The sequence below is a fragment of the Gastrolobium bilobum genome, unplaced genomic scaffold (genome assembly GCF_033153095.1).
Source record: "Gastrolobium bilobum isolate Gb01-03AN ecotype WA unplaced genomic scaffold, APGP_CSIRO_Gbil_v1 utg12578, whole genome shotgun sequence".
Lineage (NCBI taxonomy): Eukaryota > Viridiplantae > Streptophyta > Magnoliopsida > Fabales > Fabaceae > Gastrolobium > Gastrolobium bilobum.
The window spans coordinates 260,564-281,769 of record NW_026897471.1 but is presented as its reverse complement, the minus strand read 5'-3'; the positions used below and the strand labels follow the sequence as shown (position 1 = coordinate 281,769).

At 34.4% G+C, this 21,206-nt stretch overlaps 1 protein-coding gene across 1 annotated transcript; it reads right to left on the bottom strand.

Annotated features, from left to right (window-relative positions):
- Positions 1-3,669: 3,669 nt before the first annotated feature.
- On the bottom strand, positions 3,670-11,747 carry LOC133307177 (uncharacterized). The gene is made up of 6 exons (XM_061507627.1): positions 11,229-11,747; positions 9,640-9,835; positions 5,341-5,595; positions 4,581-4,746; positions 4,095-4,380; positions 3,670-3,789 (listed from the first exon to the last, which is right to left on the bottom strand). The coding sequence occupies exons 1-6, from the start codon at positions 11,745-11,747 to the stop codon at positions 3,670-3,672; spliced, it is 1,542 nt and encodes a 513-aa protein (XP_061363611.1).
- Between the last annotated feature and the right edge of the window lie 9,459 nt (positions 11,748-21,206).

Below are 21,206 nucleotides of genomic sequence, written 5' to 3'. Positions count from 1 at the left end.
TCAAGAAACAATAAAAGACAACCCTTTAACAACTTAAACCAAAAATGAAACTTACAAAGTATCAAACTTTTCTTAACTCAAAAACAGAATTAAAACATCTCATATAACATCCAATTCAGAGATTAAACAGCGGAATCAAAAATAAATTGGAAAAGAGAAGAAATCAATGTTTATGGCAACCTTTTTCAATAAAACATGCAAGAACGAAATTAAACAGAAAATTATCAATTCATATCCCTTAAAAAGATTCAAAAAAACATATACAATGAATCAAAATAAAATCAATTGATCAAAATCAAAGAGATAAGGGTAAGAAAGAATCACACTGGCATATATCCTAGTTCATTCTCTAACCACTGGAGAGTTACATCTACACTAAGGTCGATCCGTTCGCTATGTTATAGCTTCTAACCAATGCCAAAAAAACCGTTTTACAATGAAGTCTTTTACAAGTCTATGATCAAACCTTTGATCACACTCAACCTATCACCTATAGGGTCTCTCCAATTCTCCAAAATCAATTACAACAATTCACTCTTGCCAAACAAATGTAAAGCAATCTCTTCATGTCCAGTACAAAAAAAAAGATTAGAAAAATATTGAGAAATGAGAGAGTAATTGAGTTTTTCCTCTAAGATATGCAAAAATAGGTCAATTGGGGTTCTATTCTGAGTTCTGTGTGATTTCGTGTTTTTCCTTATTAATTCTTATGTTTAGAACCCTAAAGTCATGTACTTATATGTTCCCAATTGAGTTAATAGTCGTTGGACATCTAAAAATTTGAATTATTTAAGCTTTAAGTCACTTACGACAGTAAGTAATCGATTACTTGGGGAGTATTCAATTACTTCTTCAAACTCAGCAAGTATTCGAATATTGTTCATGAGGTATTTGATTACATCTTCAAACACAAAAAGTATTCGATTACTTTTATGCAGATGACAATTTCCTGCTAGTTTTTCGAAATTTAAAACCTCTAAGTGATTTCTAAATGAATTCTAGTGACTTATATCATATGTATGATCATGTCTCACACTTATATAACATCTCTTGATGTTTGTGGACCTCGTATGCATGATCTAAGTGTATATGTGTCATTAATATGAGTTTATGGTCTAATTGTGCATTTCCAAAGATAAAGCTCAATCAACTCATTCTTATAAGATCTAAGACTTAAACTAGACATTACAAATAATATAGAGTTATGTCTTCATTTGTCTTCAAATATCTTTATAGTTTGAGCCTTCTAGTACTTCTTTTAAACTTGAAATACTTTGACTTCTAGCTTGACTTTTCACATTTGAGCATCCTTATCAATTTTGTATTGTGCTTTGGTCTTCTAGTACCATTTTTGACTTGTTGCCATGTCTTCCCATTGAGAGCTTCCACGTTGAGCTATGTTTGTTTAATGTAGGTGCTTTGTTATCATCAAAATTTCAATATCATAGTCTTCATGACCTATGGTTCAACAATCTCCCCCTTTTTAATGATGACAAATACTTAATTGAGAAATGGAGTTAATAGCATGAGAAATCAAAATCAAACTCCCCCTACCTATATGCTGCCCCTAATAGAAAAAGTCAACATTTTCTTATTCTTTGACAAACACTTAAGGAACATAAAAGTAATCAAAATTTCTCAATTCTAACGTATTTCTATCTGTTTTGACAACTTCAAAAAGTGCACAAATATAAATATACCAAATAGTATAAGAAAGTATCAAAAAGTCAACTTATAGTCAAAATAGGCTCATATATTCAAAATTATGAATCAAAATCTAAAAAATATGTTAAAATGACTTAGAAACAATAAAATTTCCAAAATTTCCGGTATTTACATAAATGCCATTGAAAAATAAATTTGATTTTAATAGCATCTCAAAGACATTTATTACTTGAGTGGCATTAAAGCAGTGACTAGTAATCATCAAACCATTTATCAAAACATTAAAATAAGGTATTAGAGCAATAAAAATCATCAAAGATATACCATATATATGTGTTAACAACAAACCATACAAATCAAGAGATGAGATTCAACAATCTTAGTTCCACTTTTAAGTTCTCAAATTGATCTCTAGACAATGGTTTTGAGAATATATCCTCTAATTGAGCATGAGATTCTAGAAATTATATATTGACATCTCCTTTAAGAACATGTTCTCTAATGAAATGATTCCTAATATCAATATGCTTTAGAGTGCATAATAGGATTCTTAGTCAAATTAATTACACTAGTGTTATCACATTTAATTGGTATGTGACTCAGGAATAAACCATAGTCTTGAAATTGTTGCTTCATCCATAAAGCTTGGGCAACACAAATTTCGGTGGCTACATATTCCACTTCGGCGGTTGATAAAGCAACATTCACTTGCTTTTTACTATGTCATGAGACTAGAGCATTTCCAAACAAATGATAAGTACCACTTGTACTCTTCGTATCCAATTTACAACTAGAAAAATTGGAATCAGAATGTCCAATTAAAGTAGGTGGGAATCCCTTAGGATACCATAAACCAACGTGTGTAGTGCCTACTAAGTATCTCATAATCCTTTTAAGTAAATTTAAATGTGATTATCTAGGACAAGATTGATATTTAGCACATAAGCAAACAAAAAACATAGTATCCAGACTAATAGCGGTCAAATATAATAAAGAGCAAATTATACCTCTATACTTTGTTACCTCAACCAATTTACCATATTTATCCTTGTGGATTGAGATTAAAGTTCTCATTGGAGTGTCTATTGGTTTAGCTTGGTCTATCCCAAATCACTTGAATAACTCTTTGCAATATTTCCCTTGATTGATGAATATGCCTTCTTTTTCTTGCTTTATTTGCAATCCAAGAAAATAGTTGAGTTCTCCCATCATAGACATCTCAAACTCACCTTTCATTTTTGCAAACTCTTCACAAAGAAATTCGTTAGTAGAACCAAAAATAATATCGTCAACATAAATTTGCACAAGTAAAGAATGATTATGCTTTCTTTTTATGAATAATGTAGTATCTACTTTACCTCTACCAAATTCATTATCAAGTAAGAATTTGCTCAACCTTTCATACCAAGCTCTTGGAGCTTGTTTTAAACCATATAAATCCATTTTCAACCGAAAAACATGATTAGGAAAGTCAAACCTTTAAAAACCGGGTGGTTGTTGACCATATACCTTTTTTGAATAAAACCATTTAAAAATGTAGATTTGACATCCATTTGATATAGCTTGAAATCATATATACTAGCATATGCAAGTAGCAATCTAATTGCCTCAATCTTGCAACGGGTGCATAGGTTTCATAATAGTCAATTCATTCTTCTTGATTGTACCCTTTAGCTACTAGTCTTGCCTTGTTCCTTGTGATTAAACCATTTTCACCAAGTTTATTTCTAAATATCCATTTAGTACCAATCACTTGATGATCATCCGGTTTAGCGATATGTTCCCAAACATCATTTCTTATAAATTAATTTAGCTCCTCTTGCATTGAAGCATCTAATTCTCATCTTGAATAGCTTCCCGGATTGTCTTGGGTTCAACTTAAGAAACAAAAGCTAGGTGATTGCAAGTATTCTTGAAAGAACTTCTTGTAGAAACTCCCTTTGATAGATCTCCAATTATAGCAACCATATGGTGTGACTTTGCATACTTCTAATCCTTTTGTAGCTATTGTTGCTTACTTTGTTGATTCCTTTGATCATCAATATTTTCCTTTTCCTTGTTGTTAGCATTCTTATCTTCCAAAGACAAGTCATCCAAAGTATCTACAATATCATCATCACAAGACTTTTTTGTAAGAAAGAGTTAGTTTCATCAAAAACAACATGAATAGATTCTTCAATAATCATGGGTATTTTATCATAAATTCTATAAGCTTAGCTAATAAGAGAATAACCAAGAAATATGCCTTCATCGACTTTAGCATCAAATTTACCTAGGTTATCCTTACCATTATTCAAGACATAACATTTGCAACCAAACACATGAAAATATGCAATGTTAGACTTTCTACCTTTGTAAAGTTTATACGAGATTTTTTTAAGGATAGGCCTAATTAGTGTACGATATATCACATAAGAAGCGGTACTTACTGCATCAGCCCAAAAGTACTTAGGAAGATTGCTTTCACTAATCATAGTTCTAGCAAGTTCTTCTAAAACTCTATTCTTCCTCTTAAAAACTCCATTTTGTTGAGGTGTTCTAGGAGAAGAGAAATTATGGCCTATGCCATGCTTATCACAAAACTTTTCAAACTCACCACCATGATCACTTCTAATATGAACAATTTTCATATTTTTCTTATTCACGATATGTTTTGCTAACTTCTTAAAAGATTTGTACTCATGCTTATGTGATAAGAAAAGTGTCCATATAAATCTAGAATAATCATCAATAATCATAAGAGCATAGTAATTTTATGTAGTACTATTAGAGCATGATTTAACATATCTGGAATAAATTCACATTTTACTCACTATTGCTGAAACTCAAGCGAGAAAATCTTAAACTGATTCATTTTTTCTAATCATTACAGCATCAAACTCACACTGAAATGTATGTAATTTGACTACCATAACCTTGTTGTCGCCTTGATATTGCTTTTGCAAGACCTGTTATGCTTTCTTAGATAAAGTTGCACCCATGATCCTTGGAAATATGTCCTCTTAAGAAGGAAGAAAATTGTATTTACATCCTTCTTCTTATTCTCCCTTAATCTAGCAACTTCATCAAAGTCAAGAAAACCTTCCTCAACAAGATCCCACAAATATTGTGATTTGAACAATGTCTTCATTTTTACACTTCAAAATTAGTACTTCTCCCTGATGCACTTACAGTTAGCCCATTGTACATGGTCCAACCATTGATTCAAGCAGCTCGTAGTCAACTAAAATTGTGGTCTAATAAGTATGACACAATTGTTGAAAGAGGCAATGATTTGAAATATAACAAATTACAATCGAATCCAAGTCTCATTAAAGCAGCAAATGTGATTGTGATTTATTTGGGAAGAAAAGGAAAGCAACATATTTGGCGTGATTTGAGATTAAAGATTTGGGATGTATTTTGAATTTTTTATTTATTTTTAGATGTTAATTACTGTTATATTTATTTTAGGAAGTTTTATTATTTTTAGAATTTTAGATTTAGAATTTTGAATTAATTTGTAATTAGTCTATAAAAGGGTGCTTATGACGCTTATTCTAGGAGTTGAGTTTTGATATTTTGTTAATAGAAATTGAGAACCGAAGGATTATTCTTTTATAAAAATCTCAACTTTCTGTTTAGCCACTTTTCTATGCGCTTTCGACATCATTTGGTATCAGAGCACTAGGTTGCCTTCAACCAATGGCTGAACAGAATCGTGAAGGTCGACGGCGGCGGAGTCACAAGGGTAAGGAACGTGGATTCGTTCCTGAAGAATATAGACAACTGCGTCAGATTGACCCGCGAGATATAGAAAATTAAGAGATCGGAAGGCAGATCCAGGATTTGAAGCAACAACTTGAGCAAGCGTTGGACAAGAAAATCCAAGTTTTGAAGCGACTATGTGTGCGGGCACAGAGAAAGAGAACTCAAGATTTTGAGAGACGACTTCTTGCAAATATGTATGAAAATTCAAATTTTGAAGCAAACTCTTGTGGAGGTGCAGAGCATGGAAATTCAATATTTGGAGCGGTGACTTGCGTGGACAAAGTTTAGCATTCAATCCGAAGAAGGAATGGAATTAGATGACGCATCTGATGACGAAGAAGAGGATGTCAATCCCTTGGGGATTCTAAACCAGGGACAAAATTGGGAAGTATGACCTAGGAATCAGTCCATTTTTCAAGATATCGAGATGCAAATCAGAATTCCTGACTTTGAAGTCTATGATCATAATCCAGTTTGTGATGATGATCTGATCTATGATGATAATCCAATTTATAATGATTATCCAATTGTTGGTAATTATCCGATTGTTGATAATTATCCCATTTATGATGATTATCCATCTTATGATGAAGATTCAGTTTATGATGATTATCCATCTTATGATGAAGATTCAGTTTATGATGATAATCCAGTCTATAATAAATCTGATGGAGAATCATATTATGAAGATCTAATAGAGGAAGTTTATCATTTGAGTTTTTGTCTAAAGGAATTTCGATTAGTGAAGATAAACAAGATTCGAGGACGAATCTTTTTCTAATAGGGGAGAATGATGCACTTACAGTTGGCCCATTGTACATGGCCCAACCATTGATTCAAGAAGCTCGTAGTCAACTAGAATTGTGGTCCAATAAGTATGAAACAATTGTTGAAAGATGCAATGATTTGAAATATAACAAATTACAATCGAATCCAAGTCCCATTAAAGCAGCATATGTGATTGTGATTTGTTTGGGAAGAAAAGGAAAGCAACATATTTGGCGTAATTTGGGATGTATTTTGAATTTTTTATTTGTAATTATTTATTTATTTTTAGATGTTAATTACTGTTATATTTATTTTAGGAAGTTTTATTATTTTTAGAATTTTAGATTTAGAATTTTGAATCAATTTGTAATTAGTCTATAAAAGGGTGCTTATGACCCTTATTCTAGGAATTGAATTTTGATATTTTGTTAATAGAAATTGAGAATCGGAAGATTACTCTTTTATAAAAATCCCAACTTTCTGTTTAGCAATTTCTATGCGCTTTCGGCATCACTCCCCATTAAACATATGGATGAGTGGCTACGAAACTCGTTTATTTCCACTTGAAGGAACCTTTAGTGATTCACTTATTTTTGGTAGACTCACCTCACATGTTTCACTCTCTCAAGAAGCCCGTTTGAAGAACGAACCAAGCTCTGATTAGCAAGAGTTAGAACTCAAGAGAAAATAAATGACAATAAAACACACACGGATGAAAATGTTACTCTTCTTAGAGATTTTTCTTTTTACGGGCAATATTAATTAATTAGTTTTGTGTTTTAAAATTAATCGGGTTAATAGATATTCCAATTCTATTAATTTGAATAGCTCATTGTGATAATTTTGAGTTGGCCTTATGGCATCTGTTGGTATTGGGTCTAGTTGAGAAGCAGAGTATGCTTTAGTGTGATCATGGTTTCCATGATGGGTGGACCAAGTGGACACAAACTCTTTTCAAAATATTTGGCTAGGTCCCCTCGCTAGCCTATTTATATTAGGCTTAGGCCCCATAAGTCATCATGCTCCCATCGCTAGTAGACTGCCATTTTCAAAATAGGCGACAGTGAGGAAGATCTTAGCACCGAGTTCCCTCATTTCCTTTAGTTTTTCTCCGATTTTGTGTTGGCCTAACAAGGTACACACAATCAAAACTTGATTTATTTTCATTTGGTATTTTATAACCATATGCATGATTCATTACATAAAATTTATCAATTGGTATTAGAGCCTTGTCCATATAATTATAGAATCCATGTTGTTGAATGGAATCAAAGAAATTGAGATTTTTTTTATAGAGGTCGAAACTTTATGCATTAATTGGTGAATTTATTGTTTGATTGAATTGAAAGTTTAGGCCTTCTGTTCTACATTTCAAGATCTTTCTATTGATATATGATATATGTGTTTTGGTGGAATATTGTTCAATATATATTGTGTTTTGAATACTGGAATTTATAGTATGATTACAAAAAATTTAATTTTTCATTTTCGATTTGTATATTTTTATTTTTTTATTTTTGTGCTTTGAATCAAAATTCATATGACGATGACATTTTGGAAGTGATATTTTTTTGTCCTATTTAATTTACTTTATGGTTTAGTTTTTTCATTTGTTTTTTGTATTTGTTGGTTGTAGCATTATAAGTTGTTAAATAACGAGAGAAAGAGAGGAACATTTGAAATAATACTATGTGTATTAACTGATGAAGGATGTACAATATATAAACAAACTAATGGGCTAAGCCAAAACCTAATGTAATTAGACCTAATACAAAATAAGGAAACCCTAATTACAATATATTTCTAACACTCCCCCTCAAGCTAGAGCGTATAGGTCATATGCACCAAGCTTGTTACATATAAACTCTATTCGAGGACCCCTCAAAGATTTTGTAAACATATCTGTTAATTGCTCATTAGAGGGTACAAAGCTAGTTTTAATTTCACCAGCAAGAACTTTTTCTCGAACAAAGTGACAATCTATTTCTATATGCTTGGTCCTTTCATGAAACACTGGATTTGATGAAATGTGTAGAGCTACTTGATTATCACAAATGAGAGTTGTCTGTCCAGTGTCTCCAAACTTAAGCTCTCGAAGAAGCTGTTTAAGCCAGATGAGCTCGCAAGTAGTAGTCGCCATGGAGCGGTATTCTGCTTCAGCACTTGATCTGGCAACTACGCTTTGTTTCTTACTTTTCCAGGAAATCAAGTTGCCTCCAACAAAAATACAATACCCAGAAGTAGATCTCCTATCAGCTGGACAACCAGCCCAATCAGCATCACAGTACCCAACAACTTTATCATGACCTTTATCATCATATTCAAAGCCTTTTCCTGGAGATGCCTTGATAGACTTAAGAATACGAATAACTGCATTCCAATGTTCTTGACATGGAGAATTGAGAAATTGACTGACAACACTAACTGCAAAGGAAATATCAGGCCGAGTGACTGTGAGGTAGTTCAATTTTTCAACCAATCTTCTATACTGCTCAGGATCTGAAAAGGGCTCCCCCTGATTTGGTACAAGCTTGATACTTGGATCCATAGGAGTATCAACAGACTTTGAATTCAACAGAGCAATTTCTTCAAGAATATCCACAGCATATTTCCTCTGAGATATCACAACACCAACTTTAGATTGGGCCTCCTCGATTCCCAAGAAGTATCGAAGTTTCCCAAGATCCTTAGTCTGAAAATGATGACATAAATGTTGTTTCAATCGAGTGATCCCACGATCACTTCCTGTGATGACAATATCATCCACATATACCACTAGATAAATAGATCCAGAAACAGAATGACGATAAAAGAGAGAATGATCAGCTGCACTCTGAGTCATGCCAAATTGTTGAACAACACTGCTAAATTTACCAAACCAAGCTCTTGGAGATTGTTTGAGGCCATAGAGAGACTTACGAAGACGACAAACAAGACCTGACTCCCCCTGAGCAACAAATCCAGGAGGTTGCTCTATATAAATTTTTTCCTCAAGATCTCCATGAAGAAAAACATTCTTGATATCCAGTTGGTAGAGAGGTCAATGGCGAATAGCAGCTATGGCAATAAAAAGGCGAACAGTAGACATTTTTGTCACAGGAGAAAAAGTATCAATAAAATCCAAGCCAAAGACTTGAGTGAAACCCTTCGCCACCAAGCGAGCTTTAAGACGATCAACTTGACCATCAGGTCCAACCTTAACAGCATAAATTCATCTACAACCAACCACAGATTTTCCAGAAGGAAGAGGCACCAGATCCCATGTGCCATTATGATGAAGAGCACTCATTTCATCAATCATAGCTTGTCTCCATCCCGAATGTGAAAGTGCATCACCTGTAGTCTTAGGAACAGATACAGAGGACAAAGAGGAAAGGAAAGCAAAATATGATGGAGAAAGACGATGGTAACTAATATTGACTGTATACCTTGCCGGAGGGCGAGTATCATGAGTACCCTTACGAAGAGCAATGGGAAGGTCATTATCCGCAGGTGGGACCGAAGTCGTGGGAGGAGATGCAGTTGAATGCGAGTCCACAGATACATCTGACGAACTATGCTCGTTCTCATCAGCAGAGGAGGTGATAGAAGGAGAGTCAGAAACATGAACAGGTAAAGACGGAAGGTAAAGAAGGTCACCTGGGAAGGATGACTGTACAGAATCAGTGTCCACAGGAGTAGTAGAAGTGTCCACAGGAGTAGTAGAGGATCCAAAAAAGGGAACTGATTCAAAAAAAGAGACATCCGTCGAGATAAAGTATCGACGTAAAGTGGGAGAGTAGCAACGGTAACCCTTTTGAGATCGAGGATAACCCAGAAAAACAAATTTATGAGACTTGGGAGCTAACTTATCCAGACCTGGACCAAGATGATGAACAAAACATGTAGAACCAAACACATGTGGAGTTAAAGGATATAGAGCTTGATGGGGAAATAAAATAGAGTGAGGTACCTTATGATTTAGAACAGATGATGGCATGCGATTAATGAGATAGAATGCAGTAAGTATAGCATCACCCCAGAATGTGTATGGAACATTGCCATCAATTAACAAGGCACGAGTGGTTTCAACCAGATGGCGATTCTTGCACTCAGGTACACCATTTTGTTGAGGTGTATGAGGGCAAGATGTTTGATGAAAAATGCCATGAGATGAAAAGAATTGTTGAAATTGATGAGATAAGCACTCACATGCATTATCACTACGAAAAGTACGAAGAGGAATACCAAATTGAGTTTTTATTTCATTATAAAATAACTGAAAAATAGAAAACAACTCAGACCGCTTTTTCATTAAAAATAACCAAGTACATCTGGAATAATCATCAATAAAAGTAACAAAGTACTTAAAACCTAGAGTAGAAGAATGACGACTTGGTCCCCAAACATCAGAGTGGACCACAGAAAAAGGAGAAACAACTTGACGACTAAGACGACTCGGAAACGAACTACGAGTAAGTTTTCCAAACTGACAAGACTCACAATTTAAAGTAGAAAGAGACGATAAATGTGGAACCATCTTCTGAAGCATTGCAAGACTAGGATGGCCCAGACGAGCATGTATAGTAAGAGGAGAATCCACAGTGGAGCAGGCTGAAGAAGAAGGGAACTAGTTGAAAGAGGCCCTGAGACTCACATCCTTTGGTAATCTCCTTCCCTAAACTCCGATCCTGAAAGATGACAGAGGTTTTAGTAAAAGAAACAACACAGTCAATGGATTTGGTCAAACGACTAACAGAAAGTAAGTTTAAAGGAGAATCGGGAACATATAGAACATGATCCAGAGATAAATTGGGTAAAAGAAGAACTGTGCCAATCCCCCTTGATTGGACCAGAGACCCATTGGCCATAGTAATAGTGGGAAAAGAACCAGTAGTACAAAGGGAAGTGAATAAGGACTTATTACCAGAAATGTGATCAGAAGCCCCAGAATTAAGAGTCCAAGGGCCTATAGAGTGCAACTGAGAGATGCCAGCAAAAGAATTACCAGTGGGAGCAATGGATGCAGTAGGACCTGATGTTTGCTTCTCAGACCACCAAGTCACAAATTCGTTCAGAAGAGCAGCTGGAGGTTGTGCACTGGAAGGTAACTCTGAAGCCGAGGTACTAGAGAAAGCCTGAGCAACATGAGCATTCAGAGGAGGTGGATGTGGCCTTCCATAAAGCTTCCAACAGCGGTCAACAGTATGATTGGTCTGATGACAATGAGTGCATAATAGCTTTCCTTTAGAGAATCGACGTCCACGACCATACCCTTGAGCAGCAAGAGCGGAAGAGTCAACAGAATCCACTGGGGGTATAGGCATCATAGGAGGTGCTGATGACGTAGAGGGCTTAAAGGGAATTCTAAGCAAGGTAGACATCACGGAATCCAGTGTAGGAACTGTAGCAGATCCCAAAATTTGATCCCGATTGGCAGATAAACGGTCAGGCAAACCATATAAAATGAACAACATAAAAAGTGTATTACGTTGTTCCTGTTCCTTAGTAACATCACCAGTGAGAGGCAGAAGTTCATTAAGATCATGAAGTAGACTCTGAGCTTTCCCCAAATATTCAGTCATAGGACAATGGAAGTCCCGAGGAGCAAAGGTAGTCATCAATTTCTGACACACACTATAGAGTCTCTGGGCCTGGTATCATTAGTGTACAGTGCTTTTGCCTGACTCCAAACAGCTTCATAAGTACTAGCAGGTCGAAAAATCTGCTTAATAGACGGATGAAGAGTAGCTTTAATGAGACTACACAACTGAGCATCAATCATCTTCCATCGTGTGTGCTCATTTTCCGCCACAGATTCAGCCTTAGTGGTAAGATGGGATTGATAATTCTTCCCATCCAACCAAAGTTGCAGATCGGAAGACCAAGAATCGTAGTTGGACCCATCCAATTTACCACACTCAACGGAGCAAGGATATAATTTGAAAAAATAGTAGACTCCGACTTTTGTCCAGCCGGAGTCCCAGAAACAGAAACATCGGAGACATGAGAGTCCATAATAAAAAAAAAATCAGAAAGAACAGATCACACAACTAACTGGTAGAAGAGGGATCTATGCATCAACGCAAAAAGATGTCGAAACAGAAAAACAAGACCGGATCCAGAATCATCTCAGCAAGACGAAAAAATCGCAACTAGCCGCGGCCGAAAAGGAGGCTCCACGCGCCGCCGTTTGGAGAAGGGTGTTGAAACTTGCACGCGTGCGTGAGAGCGCGTGGGACGTCTTCTGAGGGGGCGGCCGATGTCGTTGTGACCGCGTTGTCAAGACGATCACGGCGGTAGGCTGCGTGCCGGAAAATACCACTGGACGGTGGTGGTTGACGGTACAGAAGCGTGAATGCGGAAGAAAATCGTCCGGAAACTGACAACGAGACAGTTCCGGGAAAAAAAATTGTAAAATACGATGAACAGTGGGTTCACCGAAAAAAAAAAATTCAAAGTTCCTTAGGCTCTTGATACCATGTTAAATAACGAGAGAAAGAGAGGAACATTTAAAATAATATTGTGTGTATTACCTGATGAAGGATGTACAATATATAAACAAACTAATGGGCTAAGCCCAAACCTAATGTAATCAGACCTAATACAAAATAAGGAAACCTTAATTACAATATATTTCTAACATAAGTCAAGGGTGCTAGTGTATAACCGTATAATCTTAATATGATGATTGATGATGGCAATTTGTTTTGTGTTCTTTGTTAATCTAAAATCGGAACCATCAACTGCATGCATGACCTTTTTGTTTGTTTCTTTATTTTTTTTATTTTATTGTTTTGTTGCAAAATATTTCAAAGCATGATGATTTTCAATTCAATAAGCAAATATTTTTTGTTGAGATTATCTCGTGTTGCGTAAACTGAATCATGTTTAAAATTTTGTTGAATACGTGCAACACATGAATTATTTTTTAAATTCTTATCGTTAATATTTTTTGGTTATTTTTTATTTGGAGTTTTTTTAATACTCAAATATAAAGAAATATATGATGGCATGTTCCGATATTTTTGAAAAATATTACCGTTGGCAATAGGTATATTGACTCCTTCCCATTTTGTTCACATTGGGTCTATCACAGTGTCCTTGTCCAATGGATATATTGTTAATGCTATGAATTGTTGTTAATAGATATAGCATGTCTCGTGCATTTTGTTCTTATCTAATATTTTTAATATTATAAAATTACCTAGTACGTTCAATATTAATATCCTTGTGATATTATTATTTTGGTGCATAATTTTAATAATTGTGGTTGAGAATGAGTAAATTTCTTTTTGATTGACAAATACAATATAATTTCTAGAAACACATGTTGGAAGAGTGTTTCGTGTTGTTTGAGCATGTTTGGTTTATACACTGTTATTATTATTTTTAATAATTATTATATGTTAATTACCTGCGCAAAGGAGTTTTTTAATATATGATAATTTATAAATTACATGAAGATAAAATTTTATTGATGGTAACATGTAATTGAAAATTATTTATCAGCCCTAAGGGGATAAATTTTTGTATATTACATGTGATGTCTTTAAGTTGGAATTATAGAGATATATAGTTTACAAAATTTATCTGTCCAAAAGGGATAAATTTTAGACAATTATATATAATTCTCTCCGTTCTTAAATCTTCATGTGATGAAAAATAATTATATATTATATACTCTGTTCAAGAGGATTTTATGATATTTAATTATTTTAGTTATTGCTCATGACTAATTTATTGTATTATGTGTGTCAATCAGTTAAATTTTCTCTTAACAATAATAATGTCATTGTCGAAATGCTGACTAGATCGAATTACAAGAAGTTGAGACAAGATATTGAATTTGCACTAGGAATTATTGACATGGACTTGGCCTTACGCAAAAATGAACCTCCTAAGCCCACTGATGAAAGTACTGACAGTCACATGGAAGAAATCTAATCGTTTGAGCCTGATTGCTATAAAGAGGTTAATTGTTGAGCATGTGCTTAGTGATTTGCCTAAAGATTTGAATGCTAAGGCTTTTATTGAGGCTATTGGTGAGAGATTTAAATTTTTCAACAAAGTTGAGGCTGGATATCTAGTGAACGGGCTAACTAATATAAATATTATTCTTCTATGGAATCAGAGAATTTATACTAAGGATAATCCACATTCAAAACAAGTTGAAGGCCCATAATATCATTTTTTCAGGATGCTTTTATTATGAATCATATTCTGAATGTTTTGCATGCTGATTTTTGCCAGATTAAGACTACTTACAATGCGCAGAATGAAACTTGGGGTGTTAATGATCTGATTGAGAAATGTGCTATTGAAGAAGAGAAGTTAAAAAAAGAAAAGAATGAGTTTGCCTTTACTCTTTGTCCATCAATGATAAAAAAAAATTCTTCAACAAGAATAAAGGGAAATTCAAAAGGTACAATTCTCTTGCTCCTAAGCAATCTTAAAATTTCAAGAGGAAAGGTGACAATGAAAAATATGGAGGAGCACTTATGAAATGATTTCACTGCAATGAAAAGGGTCACGAGAGAATCAATTGCTACAAGTTCAAGGCTTGGTTAGCTAAGAAACAAAAGGGCCAAGGTGAGTTGTTGGTATGTTTTGAATCGAATATGATTGATGTTCCTTTAAAGTCTTGGTGGCTGGATTCTGGTGCTTTCATCCATATAAAATCTACTTTGCAGGGTCAAACAAACCTGAGGAAACCAAGTTTGAGGGAGTTAAAGCTTAAAGTTTGAAATAATGTTTAAAATAAAGGGATGAAAAATATTCCATGTGATAGTGCAGTTGGGAGCCTCACGTATGAACAGGTATGCACCAGACCTGATATTGCTTTTGTTGTCAATACTCTTGGGATACATTTATCAAATACAGGTCATGATCACTGGGCTGCAACCAAGAAAGTAATGAGATATCTACAGCGAACAAATGATTTCATGCTTGTGTGTAGAAGAGTAGAAGATCTCAAGGTGATTGGTTATTCAGATGTTGATTTTGCTGATTGCTCAAATGATAGATGTAAGAACCCGCACCGTTAATTAAGGAAGTTAATTAATTAATTATGTGGAATTAGGAAATAATTCCATAATTGACCCTAATAATTATTATGAGGCTCTAATAATTATAGTAAGTGATTAAGAATGTTGAAAGTCACTTTTCGGAAGAAAAGTGCAGATACCGGTTCTGCTAGTCGGTATAAATGCGTACCGAAAAAGTATCCTAGAAAATTATAATAAGTGCATGATAATTACTAGAATAATATGCAGGACTTGTAAAATGAGTTTCAAGTTAAAATGATGAGAACTGGTGCCAGAAACTGGTACTGGCTATGAAAAACGCGTACTGGAAAGGTGCTCCGAAATTTATAAGAAAAATATGATAATTCTTGTAAAATTGAGTAGGTTAAGAATCCAAAGTTTGGGATTGAAATGCTAAGCGTAGCAATTAAAGTTAATATTGTGGTTAAGTGGCTATATATATGACTTATGCACAAAACCCTAGGTTGATTCATCAGTTTTGTGCGTGAGTGGCTGCTGAGTGTGGGTCTCCTTGCTGACTTGGTGTCTCCTTCACTTGCCTTCACCATTTCTTGAGCTTTGAGGTCATTTCCTTCACAAACTCTTCTCCTAAACACTTGGTGTGAGTGAGGGTCATCTTGGAAAGTGAGTAGTGGCTTGTGTTCGAGTTGTGTTGCTGGTTGAAGGAGAGTTTTAGGGTTGAGTTCCTTGTTTGGGTGGTTGGAGCCTTGTTCTTGGCTTGTGAAGCTCCAAGTATCTTCCTTGTGAAGAAAGAACTCTTCTTGTTGGTCCATTTCGTTTGGTGTTCAAGTCAGAACCTTGGGAGCTGGTTGTGAGCTCCAAGAGCAGCCCTTTGCCTCTGCTTTGAACCTTTGGTGAGTTGTACAACCTTGATCATGGGTTTTTATGGGTTAAAGGTGATAACTTTGCATGTAAATGGGTTAAGCAAGTAACCAGATGGTATGTGAACCTTTAAGGGTATAAAAATGCATGCTTTAACGTGTTTAAGTGTTAAAAATGGAACCTTGGAAGGATATCTTCGCGAAATGCAGAAACTGCATTCTGTCGCAAAATATCCGGATATCTGCTCGTAAAATATCCGGATATTGGATATCCGGATATGGGGATCTGAATATCCGGATATTGATATCCGGATATTGCTAGAGAGATATCCAGATATTGGATATCCGGATATGCCCCCGAGGAATATCCGGATATTCTGGGTTTGTGAGGAACAGTAGCGTACTGTTCATCCAGAACTGATCTATGGGTTTGTGGACCCTAGTTTGAGGAAGTTGAACTTCTGTAATTAATTAATGCAAGTCAGAATCATGGGATTAAGGGCTCATGGCTTGGTGAGAAGCCTTAAGACGTAAAACGTAATGAAAAGGCGTTGTCTTTATGTTGTATACTTGTAGAGTATGATTGTTGATGTATTGTTGGTCCATATCAGATTGTGATCTGCTGTGTGTTGGACTTGAGCTGTGGACTCTTGGCTTTGGGTGTTAGCTTGCAAGGTAAGCTTTTGTGTCCTCAGTTTAGCCATGTTATGGTTCCACCATGTCCGATGGGGGTATGGTTATATGCATGCTGTGTTACATGCTTTGAATATTTGAAATGTTGTTGAGCTTTATGTGTAATGGCTTTTAATATGCATGTGTTGTTCCATCTTGACGGTAAGCCTGAGTATGTGGCGTCATACAAGACGGTGATCCGGGGTGGATGCAAGTAGCGTCTTGCACTATGTGTGGGTATTAGACGTATATAAATCCTGCATTTCTCTGACCAGTAGAATAGAATTGACATACATGACATGATTATCTGCTGCATAGCACTATTTTAGAACTGATGATGATAAACTGCTTTTGAACTTATATTGCACATGTAAGTGAGCTTGGGGTGGAAGATCCTTGAGGACCCCTTGCCTTACTGAGATTTCTTGTTTAGAGATCTCACCCCACATTTGGGGAATGCTTATTTCAGGTTCAGGTAGTATGGTGACTGATGCCTCTGGCGGCAGGAGGCCAGAGCTTAGTTAATGGTATTACTGCTTATTTGCTAGCATGACTGGACTGGATGCTGTTTATGTTTTTCGCATTATTATTATGTTGTTGATGTTGAGACTTATATGGGCTTGTTGCCTTATTTGGGTGAGCATGGGAGTTGTCCATGTCACTATGTTGTTAGTACTTTTGAGTTGATTTGTATAAACTGATAGTTGGTTCGGTCTACGTGTTGTAGTTTCGTGACTAGAGACATACTAATGTTATTTTAATTAATGAGGTATTTCAGTTAGATGTCTTTTGCAATTTACCTACAGGCATGATTTTATTTAATTGATTAATTAAGCAAGTTGGTAATGATGATGACGTCATAATTGAAAAGAAAAAGATATTCCGCATTTTTAATTAAGCGCAACTTAATACGATAGTATGATAACATTATCAGATATATACGGGATGTTACAATAGAAAATAACTTCTGGATACATTTTTGTGTTGGCTAGTGGTGTTATCTTATGGAAAAGCACAAAACAAACTCTCATCATGAGTTCTACTATGTATGTTGAGTTTGTCGCTTGTTATGGTGCTTTTATTCAAGCAGTGTGGCTGAGAATTTTTATCTCTGATTTGCGGTTAGTGAACTCTATATCCAAACCTATGGCGATCTATTGTGATAATATTGCAGTTGTGTTCTATTCCAAGAATGACAAGGTTAACAATGTTTCAAAACACATGGAAATCAAATGCTACACAATCAATGACTTGGTTAAAAAAGGTGACATTGCTATTGAAAATATTAGGATTGAGTTCATGTTGGCAGATCCATTGACAAAGGGATTGTGACCCGTATTGTTCAAGGAACATGTGATGAATATGGGTATCTTAAATTCTTTTCATTCCCTTGATTAGTGGCAACCATGTTTATTTATTTTGCTTTCAGTTATTCTGCATGCAGACTGATGCCTTTTTATAAGAACTATTGAAGTTTTATGATTGATGATCATCGTTATTTTGTTATTATTTTTCTTTTGTCGATTGAGAAACATAATTGTCTTTAAACATGTTGTGAAGTTTAAAGATATATAGTTGTCACTGTTGAGATCTCATGTTGTACTGTGACATACTGGCTTGCTTAAGAAAAGCAATTTCATGTGAATTGCAGTGATACGATTTCATGTTGTTGAGAAATTGCATCAAGAAGTGTAATTTCGTGTTGCTTGGAAATTGCACTCATGTAATTTCATGTTGTTGAGAAATTACATTGAGGACCAATAAGAATTAGTGTGTTACATTGTTGAACACATTTTGGCACTAATTCTTACTACACTACTAGATTCGTGATTCATGAAGATGTCATACTCATTGTACGTGAGTGTGGAAGGTCTTATGCTATGATATTTTTGGTATATTGATCGTCATGTTCCTATATTATTGGGTTATGTTGGATTAAATTGTATTGAGATGCTGGAATTTGAATATTGTTTTTCAAAATCATGGCAACATCAAATAATTTTTTGAGTAAATACACGATGACCGTTTTAGTCCCTAGCAAATAAAAAGGTCCATCGTGGTCCCTAAGAAATTCAAAATGTACCCATTTAGTTGAAATTGTGATCCCTCACAAATTTAAAAAAGATCCATATTAGTCCTCAAAATGACTAAAATGGGTTCATTTTGAGTTTCTTAGGGACCACGATGGGCCTTTTTATTTGCTAGGGACTAAAGCGGACATCGTGAAATTTGCTGAGGACCAAAAAGGGTATTTACTCTAATTTTTTAGTTATTAACCTGATTGAGTCATTTTCAAATAAAATAATTTTCAAAATAATATTAAATCAATTAATATAGCCCAAGGGAAAGAACGTTAAAAAATTTCCTTTATGTGTGCAATATTAATTAATTAATTTTATGTTTTAAAATTAATTAGGTTAATAGATATTCGAATTCTATTATTTTGATTAATCTATTATGATCATGTTAAGTTGGACTTATGGCATTTGTTGGTATTGGACTTAGTTGAGCAGTAGTGTAGATTTTAGTGTAACACTAGTTTTCATAATGGGTGGACCTAGTGGATACAAATTCTTTTCAGTGTATTTGGTTAGGTCTCCTCTGTAGCCTATTTATATTGGAGTTAGACCTTATCAGCCATCAAGCTCTAATCACAAGAAGGCTGCAATTTTTGAAATAGGCAATAGAGAGAAATATCCTGGCATCTAATTTTCTTATTTCCTCTATCTTTTCTCTAACTTTGTGATGGCCTAACAAGATATGCAAAATCATAACTTTGATTTATTTTTATTTGGCATTTTATATTCATATAAATGATTCATTAATAATATTTATCAACTCTGCCACACTTTATTAAAACACAAACAGAGCCTTTAAATAGGCATTGAACATAACTCAAAGAGAAATTAACATCAGCTAATCTAAGAGTAGATTCTATCATTCTAACAAGCATTAAACTGGAAAATTGAAATAAATAACGAAAACAAGAATTATACTAGTGGCCGACTCAGTCAAAAACAAATATCAATTTTGGATCAGTCCGCATGTGTGCAAAGCCACTGACTATGAGCGCAAAGATATTAGTGGTGCATGTGTGCGTATATTGTTACGGAGGAAGGATATTCTTATTATCAAAATTTTCTACTACTATCTTATTATTTATCTAATCACTATTGGATCAAAAATTTTTCTTTTTTCAAAAACTTTTTAGCATTTTTTTTTTAATTCAATGGTGATTAGATAGGTAATAAGTTAATAATAGAAAATTTTAATAGTAAGAATATCCTTACTCATAGTTATGATAGTAAGATAGACTCATTTGCATTGTACCTACCACCACCCCATTGGATTTGCAACAGGGTGAACCCCTTAGCGCACACGTAACGTGCAACAATGATGATTTACGTGATGGTCTCTTAGTTATTATTGTTTGTTTAAAACACATTAAATTGTCTTTAGTTGTGGACTTTTAGATTGTCTTTCGGACAAACACGACAAGACTTAATTGGCCTACTATCATTACAAATTTGATCAATTGAAACGATAAGATGTGTACTCAATAAAATCTAAAGACATGCTTTAGTAAAGTTAAGATATGATTAAACTTGGGTTATTTTTCTTACCTCCATTCCATACTTGTTAGCAGGATTTAATGGGGAATTATTATTTTTTAGATTATATGGAAACTATACAAAGCTTTCTTTATTACGTGCACCAAATAGCCTACAAGGACATGAATGTTATAGAATAATTGTGTCCTGCGTCAGTTTGACATAGGCCAATATTAGGGATGTGCATGGATCGAATTAAAGTGAATATTTTGAAGAACTGAACCGAATTGATTTAACGGTTCAGTTTGAATTGAAAACAGTTCGGTTTGGTTCTATTTAAAAACAGTTCAGTTCGGTTCAGAATCGATTTGGGTCAAACCTATTTTGAAAAAAATAAAAAAATAAAGAGATAAAATAATTCAGTTCGATTCGAAAATAATTCTGTTCTGTTCGGTTCTTAAATTGGTTTCTAAAAACCAATTTTTTTAAAATCAGTTCAATTTAGTTCACATATCAATTCAATTTTTTGATTCTCTTACACACCTATACAGAGGCCCCCGTTATAACCTGCTATCCCCACAATCTTACTTTGCGAGAAATGAATGCTGAAGATTAGAGGAAGATATATTAGCCTTCTATTGAACTGTGTGGGATTAGAGACATACTCTTCTACACGCCAATAATCTTAATATGGAGTATTGGGCTCTAATTCTAAGGATATTAAAATCCTTTAGGCTAAACATGTTTTGAAAAAAGTTCTTATAACGAAAAGTTTTTTTTTTTATAATAAAGAAAAAAGTTAAAAATTAAAAGGTTTTAGGAAAAACTTTTTTTTAAGTTCTTATCTATTTTTCTTCAATTGTGTATTTTTTTTAAAATAAAGAGTGATAAAGATAGAAGGAGATAATTTTCTTAAAATATGTGTTTTTAAGCTAAAATTTTTATGTAATTTT